General features: G+C 62.1%; 2 protein-coding genes across 11 annotated transcripts in view; one reads left to right on the top strand and one right to left on the bottom strand.

The window, feature by feature from the left end:
• The first annotated feature begins 6,700 nt into the window (after positions 1-6,700).
• On the top strand, positions 6,701-11,895 carry RCOR2 (REST corepressor 2). Of its 3 annotated transcripts, none has more exons than XM_004770207.3 (12): positions 6,709-7,349; positions 8,137-8,193; positions 8,503-8,583; positions 8,808-8,860; positions 8,947-9,108; positions 9,262-9,386; positions 9,485-9,554; positions 9,631-9,846; positions 10,189-10,266; positions 10,402-10,459; positions 10,613-10,842; positions 10,937-11,383. In XM_004770207.3, exons 1-12 carry the CDS (start codon positions 7,223-7,225, stop codon positions 11,243-11,245), a joined length of 1,566 nt encoding a protein of 521 aa, XP_004770264.1. In that variant the 5' UTR covers positions 6,709-7,222; the 3' UTR covers positions 11,246-11,383. The 3 variants fall into 3 exon arrangements, with proteins under 3 accessions (XP_044920008.1, XP_004770264.1, XP_012900031.1); XM_013044577.2 differs by lacking the exon at positions 6,709-7,349 and adding an exon at positions 7,627-7,691; XM_045064073.1 differs by lacking the exon at positions 10,613-10,842 and having other exon boundaries at positions 6,701-7,349; positions 10,937-11,895.
• Positions 11,896-12,117: 222 nt separating this feature from the next.
• The window catches only part of MARK2 (microtubule affinity regulating kinase 2), a 57,737-nt gene continuing 44,093 nt past the window's right edge, over positions 12,118-25,761 (bottom strand). For 4 of the 8 annotated variants that reach the window (XM_013044572.2, XM_004770215.3, XM_013044575.2 and 1 more), the window contains 16 exons: positions 25,412-25,460; positions 25,044-25,109; positions 24,863-24,933; positions 24,581-24,637; positions 23,704-23,940; positions 22,913-23,032; positions 22,704-22,803; positions 22,516-22,628; positions 21,121-21,253; positions 20,668-20,846; positions 20,287-20,384; positions 19,074-19,235; positions 18,167-18,424; positions 17,164-17,190; positions 15,042-15,086; positions 12,118-14,370 (listed from right to left, as the gene is read on the bottom strand). In XM_013044572.2, coding sequence (XP_012900026.1) covers positions 14,010-14,370; positions 15,042-15,086; positions 17,164-17,190; positions 18,167-18,424; positions 19,074-19,235; positions 20,287-20,384; positions 20,668-20,846; positions 21,121-21,253; positions 22,516-22,628; positions 22,704-22,803; positions 22,913-23,032; positions 23,704-23,940; positions 24,581-24,637; positions 24,863-24,933; positions 25,044-25,109; positions 25,412-25,460 — 2,076 coding nt within the window. In that variant the 3' untranslated portion in view covers positions 12,118-14,009. Of the gene's footprint in view, positions 14,371-15,041; positions 15,087-15,765; positions 15,861-17,163; positions 17,191-18,166; positions 18,425-19,073; positions 19,236-20,286; positions 20,385-20,667; positions 20,847-21,120; positions 21,254-22,515; positions 22,629-22,703; positions 22,804-22,912; positions 23,033-23,703; positions 23,941-24,580; positions 24,638-24,862; positions 24,934-25,043; positions 25,110-25,411; positions 25,461-25,761 lie in introns of all 8 variants that reach the window. The other 4 variants (XM_013044574.2, XM_004770217.3, XM_004770219.3 and 1 more) reach the window with 4 other exon arrangements.

The following is a 25,761-nucleotide window of genomic DNA, read 5'->3' as shown; positions in this document are numbered from 1 at the left end:
GGTGAAGACAAGGATAAAGGGTGTGAACAACTCTTTTAAGATGCCCAGCTTGAGAGAGAGAGAGAGAGGAGAAGGCAGCAGTAGCTTAGCTGAAAGGGACAGCCGGGGGATGGTGAACATGAGACCGAGGGGTGCGTGTGTGTTGGTGTGTTGGTGTGTGTGTGGGGGTTACCTGTGGGCCCGTCAGTGGAGGGGGAGACCCAGGAGCCTGGGAGTGAGTTGGTCTTGAAGAGAGAAGATGCAGTTTTATCTGGGAGAGGGAAAGAGCTGAAGCTCTGGGTGTGCGGGCAGGCCTTGGAGGGGGCTCCTCCCAGTGTCCTCAATTCTTTCTGGAAGTGGGAGGCGAGGTCATGTGCTAAGAGCCATGCAGCAGATGGGGCAGTCGGGGAGGTGTGAGAGGGGGCAGGAAGGGTGCTGGCTGCCGGGTCAGGAGCCCTGCACGTGCCAGGTTGGAGCCGACTCGTTCTCCGGAGCCAGCGGTCCCAAGGGAGGGGCCGGGCGTAGGGCATGCAAATAGGTGGGCTGGGCCAGCATCCAGGGCAGATGGGGCACCTGGGGCACCAGGTGGGGCTCAGCAGATGGTGAACAGACCTGCTTGGCTGGATCAGAAACAGGCTAGAGGGGCACCTGGGTGGCTCAGTGGGTTAAAGCCTCTGCCTTCGGCTCAGGTCATGATCCCAGGGTTCTATGATCGAGCCCCACATCAGGCTTTCTGCTCGGCAGGGAGCCTGCTTCCCTTCCTCTCTCTCTCTGCCTGCTTCTCTGCCTACTTGTGATCTTTGTCAAATAAATAAATTAAAAACAAAACAAAACAAAAACACCCCAGGCTAGAAGGCCCTTGAGTCGCTGGGCTGGGAGAGAAGTTCAACTGTGCCTGGAAGGCAACTGGAAGGTTATTGAGCAGGAGTGAGCCATGATACAAGCAGTACTGAAGAATCTGTATCCAGAGGGGTGCCTGGCTGCCTCATTTGGAAGAAGATGGGACTCTTGATCTCCGGATTGTGGGTTCCAGCCCTCTAGATTGGGCATAGGGATTACTTAAAAAAAAAAAAAGAATCCGGGGGCACTGGCTGGCTCAGTTGCTAGAGCATGTGACGCTTGACCTTGGGGATTTGGGTTTGAGCGGTTAAGAATCCCACTCTTGATTTCGGCTCAGGTCATGATCTTGGGGTTGTGAGATCAGGCCCCGTGTTGGGGCTCCGTTCTGGGCATGGAGCCTACTCAGGATTCTCTCTCTCCCTGTATTCCCCACCCCACTCATTCTAAAAAAATAAATAAAAATGAATTTTAAATCTTCAAAATAAAATCCGTATCCAGCTGTGTGTGCATGATGAATTAGAGAGATCAGACTTAAGGCGGGAATCTGAAGTGGTTGGTGGATGGTTCTGAAGGGTGTCAGGTGTCAGAGGTCACAGAGGAAGAGTTTTTAGCACTAGAGGTCAGACCCAGGAACCCTGGGGGGCAATGGCCTTCAGGCAGTCCACAGAGCCTGGGCCCCTTCAGAGAGCAGAGAGGGTATTTCCAGTCCTGCTGGTGGGTGCTCCAGAGGACCCTTAATTTCAAGGGAAACCAGCACTGATAGAGGTTCAAATTACAGTCCATCCGAGATGATGTGGGACCTCCCAATAATCAGGTATCAGCATTATTATTCTCTTTGAGAGAGGGACACACTGAGGCTCAGAGAGGCCAAGTGTCTCCCCTCAGGCCACACAGCAAGCAAGAAACAGAGCCAGGACTCACCCCAGATCTGCGCTCAGTAGCCCACACTGCCCCTGCACTTTCCCTGTTTCCTTGTTTGTTTGTTTGTTTGTTTTAAGGTTTTATTTATTCATTTGAAACAGAGATTCAGAGAGAGAGAGAGAGAGAGAGCATGAGCAGGGGCGCAGGCAGAGGGAGAGGGAGAAGCAGACCGATGTGGAACTTGGTCCCAGGACCCCAGGATCATGACCTGAGCCCAAGGCAGATGTTTCACCATCTGAGCCCCCACGTGCTCCACTTTCCCTGTTCTTGTCTCCTCTGCCATTTCTGTAAGGGTTCCTGCCCCACCTGACTGTGTTCTGGGAGGTTCTGGTGGCCCTGGGCCAAGGATCCTTGCTGGGGATTGGATCTAAAGCTCAGTAACTCTAAATGGCCCAGCGAGGGGGTGGGGAGACCTAGATCCCATACACTTAGCCCAAGAGAATGGGCCCCTCGGGCGCCAGGTTCACTCTCCCTGGGAGGACATTTGTGGCCAGGCTAAGGCCGGACCCCTCGGTCTGCGCTGTCACCGCCAGAGGGCGCCAGCTGTCACCCAGGTGAGGGCAAGGGGAGGCCCCCTTCCTGGCTTCCGGAGAAACGGAGCTGGCTCCTGGGTCTGGAAGCGCTCCCCACCCCCCCATCCTCCCCACCCGCTGGCAGGGTCCAGGGAGCTCCTGTCGCCTTCTGTGTCTTCTTCTGGGCTCTCGGAATGAAGGTCTTGCTGACCCTTCCTCCCCAGTTCCTGCTTTGCCCAGGGAGTCAGATTTCCTCAGCGTGGGTGTCAGGAAGCCTGGGGTCTCCTTGCTGACCTCCTGCCTCCTGCTCTGCCCTCCCCCCAGCACCACTCCAGATGCTTCGAGGGCCTCACCTCCCTCCTCTCGCGGCCAAAACGCAGAGGCGGTGCCAAGCACCGGATCGTCACCTCTGTCACCTTCTCTCAGCTCTTCACAGCCCTGGGTGGGAGTGTGGGCTAGTGCGGGGGACCCTGAGCTGGACCCAGACAGGGGGAGGACAGCGCCCTGGGCCCCAGGGGGCTTGGGGAGCCGGAGGAATGGGATTCCTGTCTGGGCAGGATTGAGGGGTGGGCGTCCTGGGGGGAGCTCCCCCCTCACCCCCACCGCTTCCATGCAGGAGGCCATCCTGTCCACTTCCCCTACTCTGTCTCCCCGCCCCAGGCCTCCAGTCCAGGGAGGCACCTCCCCTCAGGTCCCCCCCAGTGGCCCAGCCAGGTTTCACCTTAGATTCGGCCAACCTCCCTCCCCCACCCCAGGGCCTGCCCGCCTGCCTTCCTCCTTCCCCGAGCTTAGCCCCTTGGCTGTGGCTACTGAGGGCCTGGCCGGGGTCCCAGGCACCACACCACAGCGGCCAGCCTTGCAGGGCCAGAGCTCGGGACAGTCCCAGTCTGTCTGGCAGGGCTGCGGGTTCAGGATTGGCTGGAGCTGCCCCCGCCTTTGGGAGGAGGGAGACACAAGGGGAGGCCCCGGTAGCTCTCTCAAGGTCACCCTGCTTTTCTCTCCCAGCATCCCTGTTCAACCTTTGTCCCTTGTCTCACCTTGCCGAGAGGAGGCAAGATGCCCCACGGGCAGAGGACAGAGGAGCCCAGGGAAGAGGACTTTTTGGGGCGGGGGGTGGGGGACGCTTCTGGCACTTATTCCTTTTGCAAATATTGAGTGCCTACTGTATGCGAGGCACTGAGGACACAGGGAACACAGTGGACACAATCCCTGCCCACAGCCCAGCAGGGAGACAGACAGGAAATAAACAATCACACAAATAATGTAAACTCATGTCCCTTAGCAGTGCGGCAGAAGCCCCAAGCTGGGATTCGGTCTGGCTTCCCTGGGGAATCTCAGGGGTGAGGGGTCTTATCTGGCTTAGGAGAGGAAGGCAGGCCTCAGACAGGGTGGGTGGCTTTTTGGAGGCCTGTAGGTTGCGGCGGGGGTGCTCCCCCCACCCCCACCCCGCCCGGGGCTGAGCAAAGCCTCAGTTTCCTCCACCGGGAAATTCAGGAAATAAAGGTGCCCAGATCGCCGGTTTGCTGCAAGGCGATGGGCTGCGTCCTGGCCTATAGCCCTCAAAAAGAAGGCACTGTCATCCTCCCCGAAGAAGGGTGAGTGGGAGCTCACCAGTGAAGATGGCGGGGAGGTGATTCCCAGAGACCAGCGGCTCTCACAAAGCTCAGAGGTGGCCTCAGGGAGGTGAGGGACCCCAGTTCCAGGACCGCGCAATCGAGCTTTGCTGGCCCCTCCGCCGCCTAAGGCTGGAGGAGAGGAGGGGCTGGTCCCTGGGCTGCCTCTCTGTCTCTCCCCTCCCACACCCCCATGTTCCTGGCCACGTGGCACCTCTGCGCCCTGGGCCTGGGCTGGGGGAAGATGATTCCTGACCTGGATGCTGGGGGAGCCAGGAAAAAGTGGGTGGGATTTGGGGTTCCACTGAGATCAGGTCTTATGGAGGAGCGGCTCCCCCTGTCCCTCGCCCCATAGCCCCCCGGGCGGCAGGGAGGGGGTGCTGTCTCTTTAAGAGCCTTCAGGCTGCTGGGAGCAGATGGCCAGGCCGGCCGGGGCCCCTTGTCCTTTGTGTGGCTTTGCACAAAAGAGGGGGCCAGCTGGGGAGGGGGCAGAGGCAGCAGGTGGGAGGGTGGGGCCTTGCCCCTCCCCCTCTTAACTCCCTGCCTTTGCCCCTGGGAGGGGGCTGTTCATTAGGAATAAGCCTCCTCTCTGGACGCCTTGGCCCCCACAGTTGCCCCCAAACTCCTCAGATACCTCTCCCTTGTCCCTGTCCCACCTCCTGGGTAGAAGCTTCATTGCACCAGGGCCTAGGGACTACCCCACCCCCACCAACTCCAAGGAATAAGCCTCCTCTCCTTGTCCCTAGCCTCCATAGCAGAATCTTCCTGGGGCCCTGAGCTCCAGACTCTAGGGAGAAGTGGGAGCAGAAAGAGATTTTTAACAGGGGCCAGGGTGGAGGGGAGGGTGGGGGGAGAGGGGGACTTGAGATGGGGGGATGCCAGTGACTGGGGGTACCTGGGGTAGCCCTAGAGGAGGAAGGAGGCCAAAATAAGTATGATGCTGAGGCCTGGGGGTGAGGTCTGGGCCCCGTACCCTCGCTAGGTATTAGCCCAGAAGGAAGGCAAAGGTGGGGGGCAGGGGTCCAACTGAGGCCCAGCCTAACTGGAGGCCCCGGGGTGGGCAAGACGGAAGACTCCATCGTATGGGAGAGGGCAGCCCTCCCAGCCAGGAGGGGGTTGGAGGTGCAGGGCACCAGGAGGTGGCACCTTGCCGCTCAGGAGGGGTCAGGCTGGGAGCCTCTTTTCATCTTGGAGCAGACCCCCTGAAGTCAGACCTGCCCTTGGCCCATTTATTCTCCTCCTTTGACCAGACCTCCCTCCCCACCCTGGGGCTTGGTGCCCAATCCATGATTTAAGAGGAGGAAAAAGGCTCCCTAGGTCTGGACCGAGGTGTGGCGGGCTACGTGGCCGCGGGCTGGGTGGCCCCATGTGGCCCGACAGCGCCGCAGCCGGGTGGGGTGGTGCCTGACTTGCCTGGACTCCTCCCAGGAGCCCCCAGGACCAGGCGGCCCCAGCCGGGTCGTGGCCCGACCGCAGGACCCCGGCCGGCTGGCCGCAGGCTGCGGGTGGGGGCGGGGATCCCTGGCTGGGCCCCGGGTTGCTTCTAAATTTAGGAATCTGATTACAGAGTGGCCGAGAAAGGGAAGGGAGAGGAGGGTGCTAGCGCAGGATCGGCTCGGTCTGGGCACAGCGGGGTGTGCCCGGTGGAGGTGTGTCTAGGAATCTGGGGCTCCGGGTAGGAGGGGCGGCAGGCGGGGGCTTCGGCCTGTGTGAGCTGCAGCACGTGCCCTGGGCGGCAGGGACCCGCACGGGCGCAGCTCGCAGGCTCCGAGCCGCCGCCGGTGTGTGCGCTGGCTCTTTGTGTGCCTGGCAGGGTGGCTGGGTCTGGCTTTGAAAGTCTCTGCCCACCCCCTCCCCCATCTCCGTCTGTGCCGCTCTACCCGCTTCCCGGTCTGTCACTCTGCCCGCGATGGTCCTGGGGGAGGGGGAATGCTGCTCCCAGCTGGGGTGACAGTGAACCCAGTGGGGAGAAGACCCGGCTCCTCCCACTCCCTGCGGTCCAGACCTTCCCCTACACCTCCCACTCCCCAGTCCTCGGCCCCTTATGCCACTGTTTTGGGGTGCATTCTGCAGCAGTTAAAGGGAACTGAGGTGACCCCTGGGAACCCACAGATGCACCAGAAGCTAGGCTTGGGCCCAGTAGCTCTTGGAGGAATTCATTCCTCGCCTGTCCGGCCTCCCATCCGCTCTGGCCCCCAAGGGCGCAAGAGGGAGGGGGTCCCCCTTGCGGAAGGGGGGGCGGGGAGTTCCTTGGCAGGAAGGGAAATGGAAGGAAAAGCTGGGCTCCACCCGGGCGGGCGGGCAGGCGGCCTCAGGGCCCCGGGGGCAGGCGGCAGTAACCCGAGCCCACTGGTGTGCGGGACTGGTGTGCGCGTGGGTGGAGCTGACCCCCGGCTACTCCTGGGGGGCAGTCGGGGTCTCCCCCCGGGGGCAAGTCCGGGAGCCCCGGGGCCCCGCGGAGGGAAGCGCTCTCCACCCCGGCCCTGACCCCACCCCCTGGAGGTCTAGCCCCGGCCCCCAGGCCCCGCCCCCCGGGCCCTCCCTCCCACCCCAGGGCCAGATGTTCAGCTGGCGGAGGCATCGGCTGGGGGAGGGGTGCTGAGGCCGCAGCCGGCACTACTTCCCTGCCAGCAGCTTCATTGTGTGCGCGAGGAGCGAGCGGCGGCGGAGAGCGGGCGGGCGAGCAGCAGCCCGAGCGCGGCGGGGAGAGCGAGCGCGCCGGGGAGGGTGCGAGGCGGCGCCCGCGGCTGCGCTCCGCCCGCCTCCCGGCAACTCTGCCCAGCGCGGCGCGCCGTGCGCGCCGTCCCGCCGCCACCGCCGCCGCCGCCGCCGCCGCCACCGCCGGGACCCCGCCGTCTGCCGTCGCAGGCAGGGGTCTGGTCGGGACAGGGGTCCCCGCCCGGGGACGGGGGCATCCCGGTGCAGTCGAGAGGCGTGCAGCCCGCGGGGGGCGCCACTTGCGCCGCAGCGCCTGCCCGCTCAACTGCGTGGGCGTGAGGGCGTTGGGGTCCCGGGGCGCCCCGAAGGCAGGGTGCCCCGACTTCTCCGGGGGAGCCCCAATCCCGTGGAGCGTCCGGAGCGAGCGCGTCCCAGCCGCACCGGACCTTGCGCTCATCCCCCGCGTACCCCACTTCTGCACAAACTTTTCTGACGCCCTCGCCCGTGGGGGTCGCGGAGAGCGCGGAGCTGTCCGCAGGGCTCCTGCCCCGCGGGACCCCGGCCACGCTGACCTCCTGCCTCTCGTAGCCTCAGTGGCGACCTCTCCAGGCCGGGCCGGGCACGGCACTCGAGGCGAGCGCGGCAACCACCGCGGCTCTCCGAAGGCTCCCGCGCCCCCCGGGGCAGCTGGGCGGGGTAATGCCCTCGGTGATGGAGAAGCCGAGCGCGGGCTCCGGGATCCTGTCCCGCAGCCGGGCCAAGACGGCGCCCAACGGCGGACAGCCCCACTCGGAGGATGACAGCAGCGAGGAGGAGCACTCGCACGGTGAGCCCGGCGGCCTAGGGTTAAAGGTGCACCAGCACCGGGGACGCGAGTGGGGCGGGGGGAGAGTTGCCGACCACGGGCGTTTGCGACTCGTGTCTCCTGCCTCCTAGGACTGGAGCCTCTGGCTGGCTTCTTCCCCAAGCCCCGGGGTCTGCCGGCTCGGGGAGTCTGGAGGCTGGGCCCCTAGCTGCCGAGGAGGCGGCCCTGCCCACCCCCGCCCTGCCCGCCCTGCCTGCCCTGCCCTGCCCTGCCCTGCCCTGCCCTCAGTCTCTGAAGGACTCAGGCAGGCCTCCTTGGCGCAGTTTGGGCCGCTCATACCTTGCCACCTTACGGGGGACTGAGGTCTGGCTGGGTCAGGGGCTGGAAAGACACTTCCACACCGAGCTGTGAGGCTCATGTGGGGAGGAGCCTTGGCTTCCCTGCAGGGCTATGGTCCAGGTCTAGGGGCAGCAGACCCCCCTCCCCACCCCTCCACCCCCCGCCAGAACAAAGGGCTCTACTTGGCCTGGGCTCTAAACTGGCCCCTTGTCCCCGCCACCACCCCGCCCCCCAACCACCTCCACTATGGGCTATGACTAGGCAGGGTCTCTCATCTTCCAGTTTCTTCTGTGGCTGAGGGTAACTGAGGGGAAAGATCAGGGAAAAGTGAGCCTTCTAGAAGGTGAGGGCCCTGGGTGGTCAGGAGGGAGAGCCCCGGGCCAGCGCCCCCCACCCCCTCCCCGCCACATCCTCCTGCCCTCCCCCCCTCCCTCCCTGGAGTCCTGACTGCCTCCCCCTGGCTCCACAGACAGCATGATCCGCGTTGGAACCAATTACCAGGCCGTAATTCCGGAGTGCAAGCCTGGTGAGTGGCAGGACAGGCTGCGAAGGGAGGGGAGCGGAGGGCCCCTGGCTTGGCCCTGAGCCCCACCTGGGGGAGCCCTTGGCTGGTGCCCACTGGGAGGACAGGCAGGCAGGCGGGCGGGGGGGGGTGGGTAGCCCGTGGCATGGGCTTAGCTTTCCTGCGCTGCCTTCCTGTCTGGGTCTCTGCCCCTTCTTCCCTTCTGGGCCTCACCTCACAAGCCCCACTTCTCTGCCACCCTCTGGCCACGGGTCCAGACCAGCGCTGCTAGGCTGAGCCGAAGGTCTTCCCCTTTCTGGTCTTGTGTTTCAGAGAGCCCAGCCCGCTACAGTAACAAGGAGCTGAAGGGGATGTTGGTGTGGTCGCCCAACCACTGTGTGTCAGATGCCAAGCGTGAGTGGGCAAGATCCCGGTTCGGTCACATCCTTGGGAGCTGGGGGTTTGGGTTCATGCCAGTCAGTTACTGGGCTGGAGGCTTAGGTATGTGGGTTCAGCCCCTGCCCTGGGACTCAGGCTTGGGGGCCCAGCCCCTGGGGGCCTCCCTCCATCTGGGCAAGCAGGCTTGGGTCGGGAGTGGTAACCCTTTCTCCAATACCGGGCCCCTCCCATCCCTGCAGTTGACAAGTACATTGCGATGGCCAAGGAGAAGCATGGCTACAACATTGAGCAGGTGAGCCTTGGCCCCATGGGTATCCGGGGTGGGGATGGGACAGTGCTGGGGGCAGCCGAGCTGAGTTGTTCCCTCTCCCGGACCAGGCGCTGGGCATGCTCTTGTGGCATAAGCACGATGTGGAGAAGTCGCTGGCCGACTTGGCCAACTTCACCCCGTTCCCTGACGAGTGGACCGTGGAGGACAAGGTGCTGTTTGAACAGGCCTTTGGCTTCCATGGCAAGTGCTTCCAGCGGATCCAGCAGATGGTAAAGCCCCTTCGCCCCAGCCAAGTGTTCCTTAGCCCTTCTGGTTGTGATGAGGCTGCCCCGGCGGGTGGGTGCAGGGTGTGGGGTGGGCCCTGGGCGTGGGGTGGGCCCCGGGCGTGGGGTGGGCCCCAGCCTCTGGCATTGTCCTTCCAGCTCCCTGACAAGCTGATCCCCAGCCTGGTGAAGTATTACTACTCGTGGAAGAAGACCCGCAGCCGGACCAGCGTGATGGACAGACAGGCTCGGCGGCTGGGGGGCCGAAAGGACAAAGAAGACAGGTGGGGGTCTTGGGGGCCCCGGGGGGGGGGCACTGACCCCTGGGGAGGGGGTGGCCCTGGCCTCTGCCTCACTCCCTTCCGGGCCCCTGTGTCAACAGCGATGAGCTTGAAGAGGGCCGGGGAGCCGTTAGTGAGGGAGAGCCGGATGCTGGAGACCCTAAGAGAGAGGTGAGGTCTGGCCCTGCCTACCCGCCTGCCCTGTCGCTGGGCTCCACACCACCCACCCCTGTCCTTTCCCTTGCAGCCTCTGCCCTCTCGGCCCCTGAATACCCGGCCAGGCCCCGGGAAGAAGGAGGCCCAGGGGTCTCAGTACCGTCACCACCCGCTGCGAACCCGACGTCGCCCACCCAAGGGCATGTACCTGAGCCCCGAGGGCCTCACGGCTGTGTCAGGAAGCCCAGACCTTGCCAACCTCACTCTTCGAGGCCTTGACTCGCAGCTCATCTCCCTCAAGCGCCAGGTGGGGGCCTGAGAGAGGAAGGGGCCGTGTGGAGGGGGTGGCGGGCAGCCCAGGGAGCTACAATTTTGGGCACAGCTGGGGTGCAAGGGGAGAAGTCCAGATGCCCCGACTGCCTCTGCCGTATCATCTAGGCTTCTGGGTAACTGGGTCTTCTTTTCTGGGCCTTTTGAGGAAACTCCTCTGGTCCGTAAGAGGGGGACAAACCGCGTGGGGCGGGAGGGGTGAGCTGGGTGGTGGGTGGGTGGCCATGAGCCGTGTTGGCGCAGTCCAGCCGTGGCCAGAGTTGGTCTTGGTGGCCTCTCTGGCAGGAGAGCTTGATGGGTCATTGCTCGGCCTTCTCAGGTACAAAGCATGAAGCAGACCAACAGCAGCCTCCGCCAAGCGCTGGAGGGGGGCATCGATCCACTGCGCCCCCCGGAGGTGAGGGGGCTCCAGGCCTGGGTGCAGCCGGGGCTACTCCCGTGCTGCCCACGGGAGCCGAAAGGGGAGCTCTGGGGGGCAGGGCCCTCTGTTTGCATAGTTTTGAGTTCAAAGGATAAATCCTCTGCTCTCCAGGCCAACACCAAGTTCAACTCCCGCTGGACCACCGATGAGCAGCTTTTGGCCGTACAAGGTGGGTTAGACTGCGGGGGGGGGTGCGTTATGGAGAGCCCCAGGAATCTTTCCCCACCCTCCAAGGACCTGGGGCAGAAGGGAAGGGAGGGGTCAGGGAAGGAAATATTTCTCATGGGGTGTTCACACTTGGCTGCGCTCTGGACCCTTGTAGCCATCCGGAGGTACGGCAAAGACTTCGGGGCTATTGCCGAGGTCATTGGAAACAAGACCCTGACCCAGGTGAAGACCTTCTTCGTGAGCTATCGGCGCCGCTTCAACCTGGAGGAGGTGCTGCAGGAATGGGAGGCCGAGCAGGATGGGGCCCCCGGAGCCCCAGTCCCAATGGAGGAGGCTAGGAGAGGGGCCCCCTTGCCGGCCCCAGCCCTCGAGGAAGACGATGAGGTGAGGGGCTGAGAGTGAGGGTTGGGACCGGCTGTGGTCTTAGGTGGGGGCGAGGCTGTGCTGGAACCTGGTCTCCCCTTCTCTCACCTCTCAGGTGCAGATCACCTCCGTCTCAACGTCTGTGCCCCGATCGCTGCCCACCGTGCCGCCGCCGCCTCCTGCCTCGCTGTCCCAGCCGCCGCCGCTGCTGAGGCCGCCTCTGCCCACGGCGCCCACCCTGCTCCGCCAGCCACCTCCACTCCAGCAGGGCCGGTTCCTCCAGCCCCGCCTGGCCCCCAACCAGCCCCCACCACCTCTCATCCGCCCTGCTCTGGCTGCCTCCCGCCACGGTGCCCGGCCTGGCCCTCAGCCCCCACCCACCCTGATTGGAGCCCCCCTGGAGCCTCCGGCACCCTCACTCTGAGCCCTGAGGCCCTCTACCCTCCAGAGGCTCCAGAACGCCGTTGCTGGCCATCCTTGGACACCTCTGGCTTCACTGAGGACGGAAGGGACTCGAGCTCTTGGGCAGGTCTTTCAAAGTCCCAGAGCTGCCAGTGGGCACAGTCTGGACCTGTGGGCTCTGCAGGATTCTGGCAGTGGAGTCTCTCGGCGCCCACCCCAGCCAGGGGCTGGGGCTCAGGGGCCTTCTGAGCTGGCCTGAGGGTCCTTGCTCTTCCTGGCTGGGGCTGGAATGGCTGCCTCCTAGTCTGCTGGGGCTTGGCCTTTGGGTCTGGCCCTTTGTGTAGAGGGGGTAGTGATCTTAGCTTGGGGGATGGGGGAGAGGACAGCCTTGGCTGTTCTTCCTCTTTCCTTTCTTTTAGCAATAAAGTCCGGGTGAGGTGGGGAGGGGGCTGGAGGGGGGAGGTGGGCAGAGAGGTTCCTTCGGGGCCCGAGTGTGGCAGAACTGGATGGGCAGCTCTCCTGTCTTCTGGAGTCTGCCGAGAAGTGCTGAGCTCTGAGGGTGCCCACTGGACCCGCGGCCTGAAAGCTTAGAGAAAGGAGGGCTGGGAACATATGCAGACATGGGTTTATTTTTCAATGTTTTTTAAAAATAAATAAAATCTTCCACGTTCACCGAGTGCTCTCTCTTCTTTCAGTGTGGACTGCCCTGGGCTTTGCTTCCTGTCTGTGCCCTGAGGATGGGAGGGAGCAGCCACCCAGCACTGGCCTCCCCCAGGCCCCAGACAGGAATCCATTCTCTCCTGCAAGGCTGGCGGGCTGGGCTGAGCTGAGCCACATCTTGCCCAGGGGGACTGGGTCCCTGCCCGGCTGGGAGAAGAAACAGGAGGAGGCAGCTCAGATTCCAAACATTCTCTTTATTACGTGTTTGATCCAGAGGAGAAACTAAGTGCGGGTGTGGGAGGGTGGGTGGGGAGGGGCCACCTTGCCTGGGAGCCCCTCCATGGGCCACCACCCCCTCTGGGAGCCAAGCCATGCCCTCCCGGCCCCTCAGAGCACCCGGGCTGTTCCACTGGGCAGGAGGGGTGGGGAGGGAGGAGGAGGGAAAGGGAGGGAGGGACAGAAGGAGGGGGAGCCCTTGGTCGGAGCCTGAGCCCAGAGCCCGGAGCCCAGAGCCCGCAGCCGGGGCTTGGGGCAGGAGGGCTGAGGTTGGCTATGCCCCTTCCTGGGACCCTAAGGGCTTGACTTGCCACGGAGCCTGGGCTTGGGGGGGGTGGGGTGGGTGATGAATAGGAGTGGAGTCATCATAAATCAAAAAAAAAAAAAATAAAAATAAAAATAAAATAAAAAATAAAACCCATCACAAAAAAATGTACAACTCAGGTGAGGGCAGGGGCAGCCTCTGTGCAGGACCCCCCTCCCCCAGTTTCTCAGGAACAGAAACAGCAGAGAAATAAATTAAGGGTTGCAGCGGCCGCCACCAGCCAAGCGCCCATAACCAGCCACTCCCACGCTGGCCGAGGAGGTTAGCAAGCTGGGAGTCACTAGGCCGATCTGTCCCCCCCACCCCCGGGGGAGGGCAGAGGCTCCCGGCCCCCCGCTGCCCTATCCAGCCCCCCACCAGGCGGCTGTGGAGGCCCTGGGCAGTGTCTCCTGAGAGGAGGGGCGACAGTGTCAGGAAGAAAAGGCAAGGCCGGGAGATGAGTGGTGAGGGGAGTCACTGCTAGGGAACTAGCTGGTGCCCAGATTAATGCCAATGAAGGGGGCAGGGGAGAGGAATGGCGAGGGGCTGTGCTTTCAGACAAAGGCTCTCCCATAACGGAGCGCCCAGCATCCCTGTTCCGGAGACTAGCAGCCCAGGCGGCCCCCTGGGGGCCGAGGAGCCTATCTGCCCTGCAGTCCCCTCCCCTCTCCCAGCGGGGGGGGGGGGGTCAGCCCCCCGCCTTCTGCCCAGGAGGGGTGGGAGAAGATGGCACAGACTTTTGAGGAGGGGAACAAAAGTCCCCACAGCAGCTTGTGGAAGGAAATGCCCAGCTCTGGGGAAGGAGGGGCGGAGGGTACAGTGTGGGGGGGGGGGGCGGAGCCCCGAGCCTCGCCTGCCAGCCCAGGGCAGCCGCCAGCACCCCCCCACCCCCGACCCCCCCACCTCAGGGCTGCGCAGCGCCCCGCCCCTGGCCCCTGGCCCGGCCATCCAGGCCTCCAGCCCTGGGGCCTGAGGTCAGGGGAAGGCCACCTCTGGTGGTTTGCTTGGAGGGGAAGGGGGGAAGGAGAGGGGAGAAGCCCAAAGTGGGCCTGGCGGAGGGCCTGACAGGGAACTCCACCACTCTTGCCTGAGTGTCCCAGCCCTGAGCCGCCCTCCCGGGAAACCCCACAGATCCAGTCTCGACTGTCCCAATGGGGCAGGGAGGAAAGGTGGCCGCTGGGATTTTTTTTTTTCTTTTTTCTTTTTGGTAATAAAAAATTTCTTGGTTTAGGCGAAATACTCTGTGCAACCGCAGTACCGAGGGGGAGCCCTGCCCCCCCCGCCCCCCTCCCCTTCCTTTGCCTCCTGTGGGGGAGAAGGGGGAAGGGGGACTTTCCGGGCAGGGGTCAATGTTGGGGGGAAAGGACCGTCTCCTGTCCCCCCAAAACATGGAAGAAAAAAACCAAGAAGGGCAGGAGGGGAGAAGTGCCAGCAGGGGGAGACACGGCAATCCCGACCGCAGTCTCGCCCGGGTGGGTGGGAGCCCGGCCCCAGCAGCTCCGTCCGGCCGGCCCGCCTCCGGCGCCCCCCGGCTCCCAGCAGCCCGTTAAAGCTTGAGCTCGTTGGCTATTTTGGAGGCAATGTTTTTGAAGGCCATGGAGGTGCCCGATATCCGCTTGAATCGGACCCCGTTGAGAGAGAGCCGCGGCAGTTTGCACACCTCCATCTCCCACTGCACGAAGTTCTCGTGGCCCGGCGCCCCGTGCATGCACAGCAGCATGTACTTCTCGTGCAGCTCGCTCTGGCAGCTGTTCGCGTCCAGCACCTTGCGGATCTCCCGCATCATCTCGTTGGGCTCCATGGAGCTGGTGGTCTTCATGCTCCACGTGAAGCGCAGAGAGCGCGGCTTGGCCTCCCGGAACTCCTCTTTGTCCTTGTCATTGCCTCCGCCGCCCACCACGTGAGGTCTGCAGAGAGGCCAGAGGCAGGGGGTCAGGGCGTGGCCCGGGGCACCCTACCCACGGGAGAGCCACCCTGGCAGCCGGCCCCCCAACCAAGACCAGAGAAGAGCACGGAGGGTGCCCCGGAGGCGACAGCGCCGAGGGAGGGAGCATCAGACCTGGTGTGGGGGGGAAGCAGAGGGAGGGTGACAGGGGTGGCTAGTTTTGTGACCTCCGTCTCTCAGGGAGGGCAGAGAAGGGGAGGAGAAGCCAGGCCCTGGCAGGGGAGAGGAGGGGAGGGTGACATTTCCATGCTTTTCTCTGAGGAGCAGAGGGTCCGGGAGGAAAGGAGAGCACGTGCTCAACAGCCCTGAGCAGTTCACAGACGGGACAGAAAGCAGCGGCTGAGGTGCGGAAAGAGAGCTGGTCGATGGGGAGCAATCTGTAGCCCCAACCACCCAGCCTAGGGCTCCTGCTTCCAGAAGGCACCGGAGCTGAGGAGAAGGGCCCACAGCTACTGCAGCTGGGGCGTGGGGCTTCTCTGAGGAAAGGGAGGCCCCGGGACGGTGGGGACAGGGCAGAGCCACCAGAGAAGAGCGGGGGGGGGGGCGGGGGGCCAGAGAAGGCGGAGAGGTGCGGGAGGCTCGTGGCAAGCCCGGTGGCCCGGGCGGGGCTGGTGCCGGCTCCAGCCCTCTCACCTGAGCGTCTCCACTCGGTCTTTGCTTTCAGGTTCATTCAGGTTCCTCAAAAAACAGAGCGAGGGAGAGTTTAGTGCTGGGACCTCTCGCTCCTTCCACCGCCGCAGACCCAGGCGAGGGTGGGTCTGGTGAGGGGCCGCCGGTGGGTGAGCGGGACCCTAGCTCTGAGGCCACTTGCCCGTCACCTGGCAGGCCACCACGGCCCTGCAGCACCTCACACCAGCAGCCGGACTGTCCCTCTGCAGCAGGGAGCCCAGCGCCTGGGGCCTGTCCCTCCCCACGCTCCCAGAGACAAGTGCTGGGGAGGCGGAGCCTCTGGTCCCGGGGAGGAGGGGGGCGCAGCCATGGCACGAGGCCGCTCCCCCGCCAGCCCACGGCCAGGGCCTCACACCGTGGATGGGTCTTCTTCAACACCGGTACCCGCGGGCCCTAGGGCCGCAGTCCTCTTGAGGGGAAGGGGCTGGGCTGGGGGGGGCGCGGGGACACGTGGTGTGTGTGGGGGTCAGAAGGAGGCCTCTCTCAGGAGGCTCAAAGGGCTGAGAGCTGGAACAGTGAGCAAGCCTGGGGGCGGGTGCCTGGAGATGGGGTGTGGGGGGGAAGAGACGCGAGGCCGCCCGTGGACAAGCCCGCCTCCCCCATTCCTTCAGAACTCCCCCTGCCTGCCAGGCCGCTAGGCCATCTGCTCGTGCAGAAGGGAGGACAGAGGGCAGGGCAGGGCCAGCACCTTGGGACGGTGGGTGGGGAAGAGGTCTGGCCCCGCTGAGCGGCTTCTCCAGCTCCTGGCTGGAAGACGGATGCCTGGAGCCGGGACATTGGGGGCTGCAGAGGAGGGCAGGGATGTGCGGATGAGAGAGAGCAGCGGCAGCACATGGAAAAGGAACACAAAGACACAACAGACACACGAATGCACACAAGCGCGCTGCAAGCAGGGAGCCCGGGCTGTGCCGGGGAAAGAGCCTGCTGCTCTCCCCAGCCCCACCTGGTCCCTGCCCTGTGGGTGGAGGCGCCCAGCAAGGCAGGCCCCCACCAGGGCCTGTGAGTCAACAGCCAGCCATGCAGTGAAGAGCTGGGTGGGGAGCAGTGGGTGGGAAGGGGAAAGCCTAGGGACCCTGGCTTGGCCCTTAGTCAGTTGGGTCACCGACATGTCTGCCAGGTGTCCTAGCCCCGGCACAGAGCCGGGGCTGACAGTCTTGGGGAACCAGTGCTCCCAACCCGGCCCTTGGTCTTCAGCTTGGTATTTGTTTGGCCCACCCAGGCTTCCAGAGAGGGTGAGGATAAGGCCGGAGGTGGCAGAGCCAGGTTCTGGCCTAAGAAGGGAGATGCCTGAGCTGGGGTGAGGGGGATCTCCCACTGTTGCCAGGGCTAGGAGGTAGACGGCCCCAGCCCTAGAACATCCCGGCCCCTGGCTCTCTGGAGGCCACAGTCCCTATCCAGAGAACATGGGCCCAGAGAAGCTGCGTGGCTTGATTCGTCCTGATCCTGCGGGAGGCAGGAGGTGTGCTGGGTGGGGGTGGGGGCAGGCCTAGTTCTGCAGGAGCTGCCAGAAGGGGGTGCTGTGCCCACTCCTGAGGCAAAGGCTCCTGAGGGCCTGGAAGCCTCAGACTGAAAAGCCTTGGGACCCCGGCGTCCCTGTAGCACCTCCAAAGTCCTGCTGTCCCTAGGACAGGGGCGAGCTCACACAGCCCTGAAGTGTTCAGGGGACCAGAGAAGGGAAAGACCCAAAGACCCAAAAGGAGAGCCCGTCCCAGATGCACTTGCAACCCTCCTGGAGCTCCTTCACAGCGCATGCACAGATGGGGGAAAGGGCCAGGGAAGAAACCCAGGGCTACGACCAAAACCCAAACCTGGGGTGGGGGTGACGAGACAATCTTAAAGGGAGAATTCCCTGAGAAGGTCCCCTGTGCCTCGGGACTGGCCCCTCATTTTCAAAGTCACCTGCCCTGAGTGGCCGCCCAGTCAGAGGCAGTCTTCATCCCTTTAAGATGGCAGAGAGAGGGCCACACAGACGTGGTTAGCAGATGGAGGCAGGAGCAAGAGCCAGAAAAGGGGAGTTAATGACGGAGGTAGGACAACAGGACACAGACACACACACACACACACACACAGAGGGCTGAACGCCTACCTTCTGGCAAACCTGAAAGACAGATTTCTAAAAAAACAAACAAAAAAAGACAAAATAAAAAAAGAAATAAAAAAAAAAAAAACCAACAAGACAGTATGTGGATAAGCAGGTGGGGAGTGGGCTTTATAGGTTCGAGGGTCACCCCACGTGGAAGAGCCGCTCAGCGAGACTAGAGTCCTAGACGCCCCGCCCTGCCCCGCAGCCCTGCGCTCTGGGACTGGAAGGGCCAGGGCTTTGGCTCTCCGTCTGAGTTAAGAGCAGCGGCAAGGGCGGCGAGCCTGCTGCTGCTTCCCGAGCTCCGCTGAGGTGGGGACATAGGGAGCATCCTGCCAGGCGCGATGGCTTGGGTGCATCCTAGGAATCGAAGCTGTCTCTTCGGGGTGGCTGGGGCCCAGGTGTGAGAAACCTCATGAAGAGAACCCCCACCCTGCTCGCCACCTCGGAAAGCGTCCACCCACGGGGCTGGCTGCGAGGGAAGAGGCCAGGCTGGCCCCCAGCGGCTACTTCATTTACGACAGGCCTTCATCTTGGCGAGCCCTGGGGAGGAGCGACCGCAGCTGGACCTAGCCCGCCGGGTCGGGGGGAAGGCGGTCAGAGGGCCGAGCCAGAGGACCAGGAACACTCTCCTTGCCGGCCCAGCCTGGCTCAGGCCTCATGACTTTGCAGCTGCGTCACCAAATAGAAGTTTCCATGGGAACCCAGGAGAGAAGAGGGGGGGCTTTTATTTTAGCATCTGAGTTCACACTCTCCTAGAGAGGAGGCGGCACTGGCCATCTGCTCTCGGGCCGGAGAACGAGGGCTGCGTACAGGAGCTAGGGAGAGCCTGGGAGGGACACACGGGTCTCGGATCGTGAGATGCTGACAAGCACCAGTTCCTTAGGCTTCCCAAGGCCTCTTCCAACCCCAAGACCCTGTCGGCAGTCCCCACCCCCACTCCCAGGCAGGTAGGAGGGCCTGGCCCTATTCTCTCTGCCGCCCTAAGCGCCTCCCCACCCCCACTCACCTGCGTACAAACTTGGAAGTGAATTTGCTGAAGATGCTCCCCGAGGCCCCCCGCCGGCCTTGGCTATTGCCAGAGGGAGAGGCTGGGGTCACACCGTAGGGCAAATTCTGCTGGTCCCGCACCTGCCGGAGCTGTCCAGCGTGGAAGGTGCTTCGACTGGACACACCCCGGGGGAAATTAGTTCGGTCTGGGGCTCCACCACTGCTGCTGATGTTGTGGGCGGAGGGGGAGGCGACAGGGACACGCTGGGGGGCTGTGCTGTGGGAAAAGAGGTGGGGGCGGAGGAGAGGTGTCAGGGCACAAGCACGCCATTACCACGGAGCACCTGCAGCGCCCCGGGCGGGGGAAGGGGATGCTAGGGCAGAGGCAGCCATCACGGAGGACACAGAAGGAAGGGGTGTGACCACCGAGGACACCGGCAAGGAGGACATCTAGGCGGAGGCGGAAGGAGATGGTTCGGGGGAGGGAGGGAGGCAACGGAGGATGCGTGTGTGGAGAGCAGTACAGGCCGGAGAGAAGTGGCTCCTGGGGAGCTAGGCGCACTGGAACCTCAAGGGGACAATGCTGACCAACCCTCAAGGATTGAGTCCCTTTGGTGCTGACTGTCCCTGGGGTCCTAAGGAAGTCCAGGAAGGCTCAGAACAAAAAGGCTTCCTTCTGGAGCCTCGGGGCGGCTTCTTGCATATCTGTTCTGAGAGGGAGAACTGGAGGAAAAGAGGGGCATTAAGCTCTTTTTTTGTTCTCTCTACTTCCTGACTGTAGGGGACAGAGCCATTTCTTGTGGCTAAGATGCCAAGAGCAGAGCAGCACCCTGGGGCCGGGGCGGGGAGGGGGGGAGGGCTTTTGGGGCGCAGGGGGTGGGGCAGGCTGAGGGCACCCGCCGCGCCAGCTGCCCCAGCACACTTGCCTAGGCCGCGGCACCTCACAGTTACTGTCCGTGGGGGGCAGCCCAGTGGCCTTGTTGGGGTGCACGGAGGCCGACATGGATTTCTGGTGCTGGCGGGGCCGGGCCGCAGAGACCGCGGCGGAAGCAGAAGCCGTGGAGGCCCGGGACCCTGGCATGGTTAGGCTAGGAGACAAAAGCAGCGAAGAGGCCTGGGTTAGGGGTGGGTGGGAGGGGGGCAGGAGGTTAAGGTTAGGAAGCAAGGGCAGGGCAGAACGGTTGGGGGTGAGGGGTGGGGAGCGAGCTGCGGCAGGTGCAGGGCAGGTCGGGTCAGGTCAGGTCTGGGGAGCAGCCACGGGACTCCAGTCAGAGCGGAGGAAGGCAGGACTGGGAAGTGGAGGGCGGGTGAGGAGAGTGAGGCAGGCCAAAACCGGGGGAGGAAACCGAAAGTGCAGGAAAGCCGACAGGAGGTAACTGCCTCCGGGTTGCGCTGGTCTCCTAGGAATTCTAAGAACAAGGATGTTTTGCCGACAGAAAGAGCAGGGTGTTGCTAAGGGGAATTTTCAGTAAGCTCAGAAAAGGAGGAGCCAGGAAGGCAACACACCAAGAGATGCTGGTGGTCGAGGCTAAGGGGGGATCTGTTTGGCTAGGCCCAGCCAGGGTCACCCTCAACACGTACACCCTTCAGGTGGGCAGCTCAGGGTTCTGCTCTGAGCTGGGGACCCCCAAGCAAAGCCTCAGGCGCTGACGCCGAGAGGAGCACGGCTGCCATGCCCTGGCTGCAGTCAGGAACCAAGAAGGCAGGGGCGCCCCCGGGCTCAGTCAGAAGGGGTGTGACTCAACCTCGGGGTTGTAAGTTTGAGCCCCAAACCCACTCACGGGGTGTGGACATTGCGTAGATAAGTAAGTAAACAACAACAGCAGCAACAAAAAAGAGAAAGAAAGAAAGAAAGAAAGAAGCCAGAAGGCAGCTGAGATGACCATGGAGTCTCCCTTGGTCTGCCCACTGCAAGAAGCAGTCCCAGGAACACAGGGGAGAGGACACGGTGGCAGGGGTAGGGGGGAGTGGGAGTGGGGGAAGAGCAGGGGGAGGTGCTGGCGTGTGGACAAGCTGGACTGGACAGAGCCAGGACGGAACTCCAGAGAGCAGGGCGGGGAGGCGGGGCTGCCGACGGACGTCACTGCTGTGAGAGAGGGCTCAGGGGCAGCGTGGTGGGCAGGGCCTGGGCCAGCTCACCTGTCTTTGCCGTTCTGGATGGAGGCCTGCCCAAGGCTGGCCCTCTCCAAAAGCGGGGAATTCCTACTTCGATTTGTGCTGGTGGAGAGGACGCTGTTCTGTGGGGAATAAAGGGCAGAGCTGTATCACAGAAAACCAAAGTGTTCTTCTGTTCACAGAACCGGCTTCCCCTCCGCCTTCCAGCAGGAACAGAAGAGTAGAGAAAGGAAAGGATTCTGCTTTTCCTCTTGGGGGTAGGCTTTCCACAGTAAGCAAAAGTGGCCTGGGAGCTAAGACCTAGTGGGTGGCCAGAGGGAGCTGCCGGGAGGGCAGACCCCACAGTAGGAGGGGGGCGGGGAAGGGAGCAGGGCTGGGTGGTGGCGGGCCCTGAGGGACGCTCACCGTGGAAGGGGTGGGGGTGGTCTTCTTCCTCTCCAGGCCGGGCAGGGGGCTCGCAGGCACTTTGGCTGTGCTGCTGGCCTTCCGCCCTGCCTCCCGGTCTTCCTCAGGCCGCTTATTCTCTGCGTTATTACTCTGCGTCTTCTTAGAGTAGGAATTAGATGTGGGAATGGCAGGACCAGCTGTGGGCCAGAGGGGTGACGGGAACAGGTAAGGGCGAGTGGCCCACCGAGTGGCGGCCGCGCACACGAACGCGCGGCGCTCTCCTAAAAAGTCTTGCCAGCAACCTGGCAAACCCCAGGTCCCAGAAGGTGAGGGAAGTTCCATGGCTCGGCCTAAGGCTAACAAGTGGCTCAACTGGGACTGAAACTCAGCGGTGTCATCCCCAGCCCCCAGAATCTGTGCCCCTTCAGGAGAGGGGTGAGCCCCCACCTGCAAGTCCTCCGAAGCACTCACCCTGGTCACTGAAGCGCCGCTGCTTGGGGTTGGCCGAGACACTACGCTGTACCTTGTGGGAGGGGGAAGGGGCACTGCTGTTGGTCAGATCGGCCGAAGGCCGGGGCTTCAAGGTGATGGTGTCGCCCTCCAACTGCAAGCAGAGGCAAAGGGGGGCACAAGTCATCGGAGATGCGTGCGGATGGACCCAAGGACACACCACCCTGCCCGACACAAAGCCACCCCACACTCACATGATAGGCCCCTGCAGGACCCAGGTGTACCTGAACACTCCAGGAGACAGGCCCTGACACAGATCCTGACAGAGCCTAAGACCTCCCCCGCCCAACACCGGCCCCCAGCACACAAAGGACCCCCCTACCACCATAGAGGGATAAGCCTGTGTGAAAGTGTGAACACACTTTCACACTCGGAGACCACACCCTCCTGCCCCTGGCTAGTTACCTCCCAAGCAGGCTAAGGTGAGAACCGAGAGTCCAACACTACCAGGCGGAGAGCAGGGAGACGAGAGTGCATGTGGGGACACGCAGATGGTGAGCGAGACCCCACTCCCACACACACCCACAGACTCACACACAGGCATGGTTACCCAGACGGGGAGAAGAGCAAAGACGAGGCCTCCAGATGAGGAGATGGAAGGACGGACATGCGCGCGCGCAGATATACACAGCCAGACAGAAGCACTAAGTAGAAGGACGGACATACGCGCGCACAGATATACACAGCCAGACAGAAGCACTAAGTAGAAGCGACACAATGACTCAAGATTCCTATAAAAAAGGCACAGAGACCCACACACCCGAACACCCAGAGGTGGACAGTTCCAGATGCCGAGGGACACAAACACACGGAAACAGACAGAAAGATTTCTAAATCAACAAAGAACTGATCCTGGGGCGCGTGGATGGCTCAGCCGTTTAAGCGTCTGCCTACAGCTCAGATCATGATCCCCGTGTCCTGGGATCGACCCCCATGTTGGGCTCCCTGCTCAGCGGGGAGCCTGCTTCTCCCTCTTCCTCTGCCCCTTCCTCCCCACACTCGTGCTTGCTCTCTCTCGCTCTCTCTCAAATAAAATCTTTAAAAACCCAACCATGCCAAACCAAAAAAGACAAAGAACTGATCCAGCCTAATCAACACAGACGGGGCCAGATCTACTCACCCACACAGGAACCCAGGCCCAGGCCTAGACCCCACCAGCTTTCTTAGTCATTCTGTGACAGAGACCAGTGCAAGCAAAGGCCAGCGAGTCTCATCCACCAGTGCTGAGGCTTAAAATTCATCCATGGAGAGCACACCTACTCAGAGAGGAGCTGCTGCCCTCCACGGCTGCCAGAAGCACGGGGGTGCTGGTGACAGCAGAGCTGGCCGGCAGGGGACAAAGCAGGGGACACACACCTCGGAGCTCTTGTAGCCCAGGAGCAGGTAGGTGGCCATCACCTCGTTGTACCTCTGGCCCACCAGCGAGTCCTGGATCTCCTCCCGTGTGTAACCCATGGACACCATCAATTCTGCAAGGGGGGACATACGGTTACAGGTGGTCCCGGGTCTGAGGGAGTTCAAGTTCACAGCTTGCAGAGCCTCACCTGTCCGCCGGGGGTCCTTGTAGTCAGGGAGCGGCTCCACGTAAGGCTTTAATTCATCATCTTCGTGACCCACATTCATCCATCGATCTTTCATGATTTGCTGGGGAGCAAAAGAAAGGGTATGGACAGGGAGGAAGGGGACTGAACTTGGAGGTGTCCCTGGGAACGTTCCCTGGACTTTCCAGCCACCTGGGCTCCAGGCTGCTCACCTCTAAAGTGCCTCTCTTGCTGGGGTTGAGAATGAGAAATTTCTTAAGCAGGTTTTCACAGTCCGTGGACATGTAGAATGGAATGCGGTATTTTCCCCTCAGTACCCGCTCCCGTAGCTCCTGGGTAGGAGGCAATTTTATTATTTTATTATTTTTAAAGTAAGCTCTATGCCCAACATGGAGCCTGAACTCACCACCCTGAGATCAAGAGTTGCCTGCTCTGCCAAATGAGCCAGCCAGGCGCCCCAGCAGGAGGGAAATTCAAATCACCCCAGGGCCCAGGGAAGAAAGCTTATATCCAGGCTCCTGAGAGCTGAAGGCTGACCAGGCAGACATACCTGAGACACGGCAGGAGGCAAGAGTCTGAACAAGGCAGCCCACTAGAGAAGCATTGGGGTCAAACACCCTGTGCCCATTAGCCTGACCAGCCCGAGGCCTGCCATCCCCGCGCCTTGCAGGAGAGAACGGACACACAATTTATCCCATCCCTTGAGGAAAGAATGGAGGCCATGACACTGGGCACAGAAGGCCCCGTGTCTGCTGCTACCTTTAGCAAGCCCTTCTCTGAAGCTCTGGCTTAGGGAAAATGTAGCGGCAGCAAGGGTTAGAGAGGTCAGGGGGTAAGACCAGAGGCTGAGAGGGGACAATATAAATGATCTAAGTCCCAGGCACCCGGCTGTCTCAGTTGGCGCAGTGTGTGACTCTTGATCTCGGGGCTTGTTCGGTGTCGAGGTTACCCACAAATAAAATCTTACAAACAAACGAACAACCGAGTGTGCACTTCACTCCACCTTGAGGTTCTGTCCGTCAAAAGGCAGGGATCCGCTGACCAGTGTATACAGGATGACTCCCAGGCTCCACACATCTACCTCGGGTCCATCGTATTTTTTGCCCTGGAAGAGCTCTGGGGCAGCATAGGGGGGACTGCCACAGAAGGTGTCCAGCTTGTTCCCAAAAGTGAATTCGTTGCTGAAGCCAAAGTCTGCAATCTTGATGTTCATATCAGCATCCAAGAGCAGGTTTTCTGCCTGGGAGGTAAGATGGAAAATGTCAGGACCGAGCGGACGACAGTAAGCCAGGGACCCAGAAGGACCTGACGGGGAAGGGAGCACAAACAGGAAGCCATCCTCAGTCTCAGGACTTTCTCCATCAACTCCAGGGCAGGCCCCCAGTGTGGGGAGGCTGGGCTGGAGGAGGGCAGAGCGGGCTGGAGGGGCTCTGGGGGCTCCGCTGTATCAGGCTCGGGTTGATCGCAGCCACGTCTGCCTGGACTCGGGCGGCCAGGAGCCTCTGAGGCATTTCACACTCGAGCATCTCAGGGAGAGAGCTGAGCGAGCACGCGCCCGCTGTGGGTCAGTCACCGTTCTGCCCTCGGTCAGCGGCCAGGCTGCCTGAAGGGCCAGCAGAGCCTGCCGCGCTCCCTGCATGCCTGGCAGCCCCGGAAGGTGACGTGCCTGGCAACGATGGGGCAGCGGCCCTCTGTCTGCCCGTCGGAATGAGATCTAAGGCCAGTTGTGAGGCCTGTGGCAGAAGCAGCCCAAGGGGCTTCCTCATCATCTCTGAAAAATTAAAAGCTCGTGTTTCCTTGAACACGCAGGGCCCAATGGTTACATCTTTGCCGACCCCCACTCCGACTCAAGAGACATGGGGGACAGGAGCGAGCCTTACCTTTAAGTCTCTGTGAACAATGAACTTCTGGTGGCAGTACTGCACAGCAGACACTATCTGAAAGGAAGGAAGGACGGTCAGCCCAGCGGCACCCGAGGCTGGCGGACATGGGACCCGGGAGCTAGTTCTGCACTGCCACAGCAACAGGCAAAGCCCGAGGGACCCTCCACAGGCCACTCAGAGAGTGGCAGCTCCTTCCTACATGCCGAAGCCCAAGGCACAGAGGCGCAGAGGTTGGGCGCAGAGGTCGGGCCCATATTCCGCAGCAGGAGCCACACCCACCTGGCGGAATTTGGCTCGAGCCTCTTTTTCTTTCATCCTGCCGTGGGCCACCAGGTAGTCAAACACCTCTCCTGCAAGACACAGGGTGGGGTCCAGGTCGGAGCCTACTGGGGCTGAGGGATGGGGACGGGGATGGGGGATGGGGGTGTGTGCCCACAGGAAGGGGCAGTTCCACACCTACCTCCGCTGGCGTACTCCATGACAAGGTACAGAGTTTTCTCAGTCTCGATCACTTCAAATAACTTAACTACAAAAGAAAAGGCCAAGTCACAAGTCAGAGAAGAAGCAGAGGGCACAGTTAGGACCCCAATCTGAGCAGAGGCAGCCTGGGACCAAAGCCCTCACCCTATCCCCCACGAGAGAAAGTTCCTCTCGCAGCAGCCACACTACTCATCTGGACAGCCCAGTGCACCAGAGGCACAGCTGGATTTTGAGCTGGGCTTCCCCAGAGTCATTCGCAAGGACTCCAGAAAGCAGCATGCCCTCGGGCAGGAAGAGAGGCCGTGCTGTGGGGGAAGGAAGGAGGGAAGGAAGACATCTTGTTCTCACCTATGTTGGGGTGATTCAAAACCTTCATTATTCTTACTTCGCGGAATAGCTAGGAAAGAAAATACCAAGGGTCATGCTTGCTTAACTTGCTTCCCTTGGGTTCCCTCCAAACAGAGCCACTGTTAGGATTCTTCTCCCCAAAGAGAAAACAGGCAGAGAATAGAAAGAGGGCAGCTGTCCCGGTCATCCAGGCCTGTCCCTGGAGGCTCAGAAGCAGGGGAACGAGAGCAGAAGCAGCCGCAGGAGGAAAGCGGGGTTCCAGTGACTGGTAGCCTGGGTTCAGCATCTGGATAGACCAGCCACGTGCCCTGTTGCAGTCTCCCCAAATCCAACCCCCAAACAGCAGACGG

Source organism: Mustela putorius, unplaced genomic scaffold (assembly GCF_011764305.1).
Source record: "Mustela putorius furo isolate JIRA1106 unplaced genomic scaffold, ASM1176430v1.1 tig00000127_pilon_pilon_pilon, whole genome shotgun sequence".
Lineage (NCBI taxonomy): Eukaryota > Metazoa > Chordata > Mammalia > Carnivora > Mustelidae > Mustela > Mustela putorius.
This window is presented reverse-complemented; position numbering and strand designations above follow the sequence as displayed.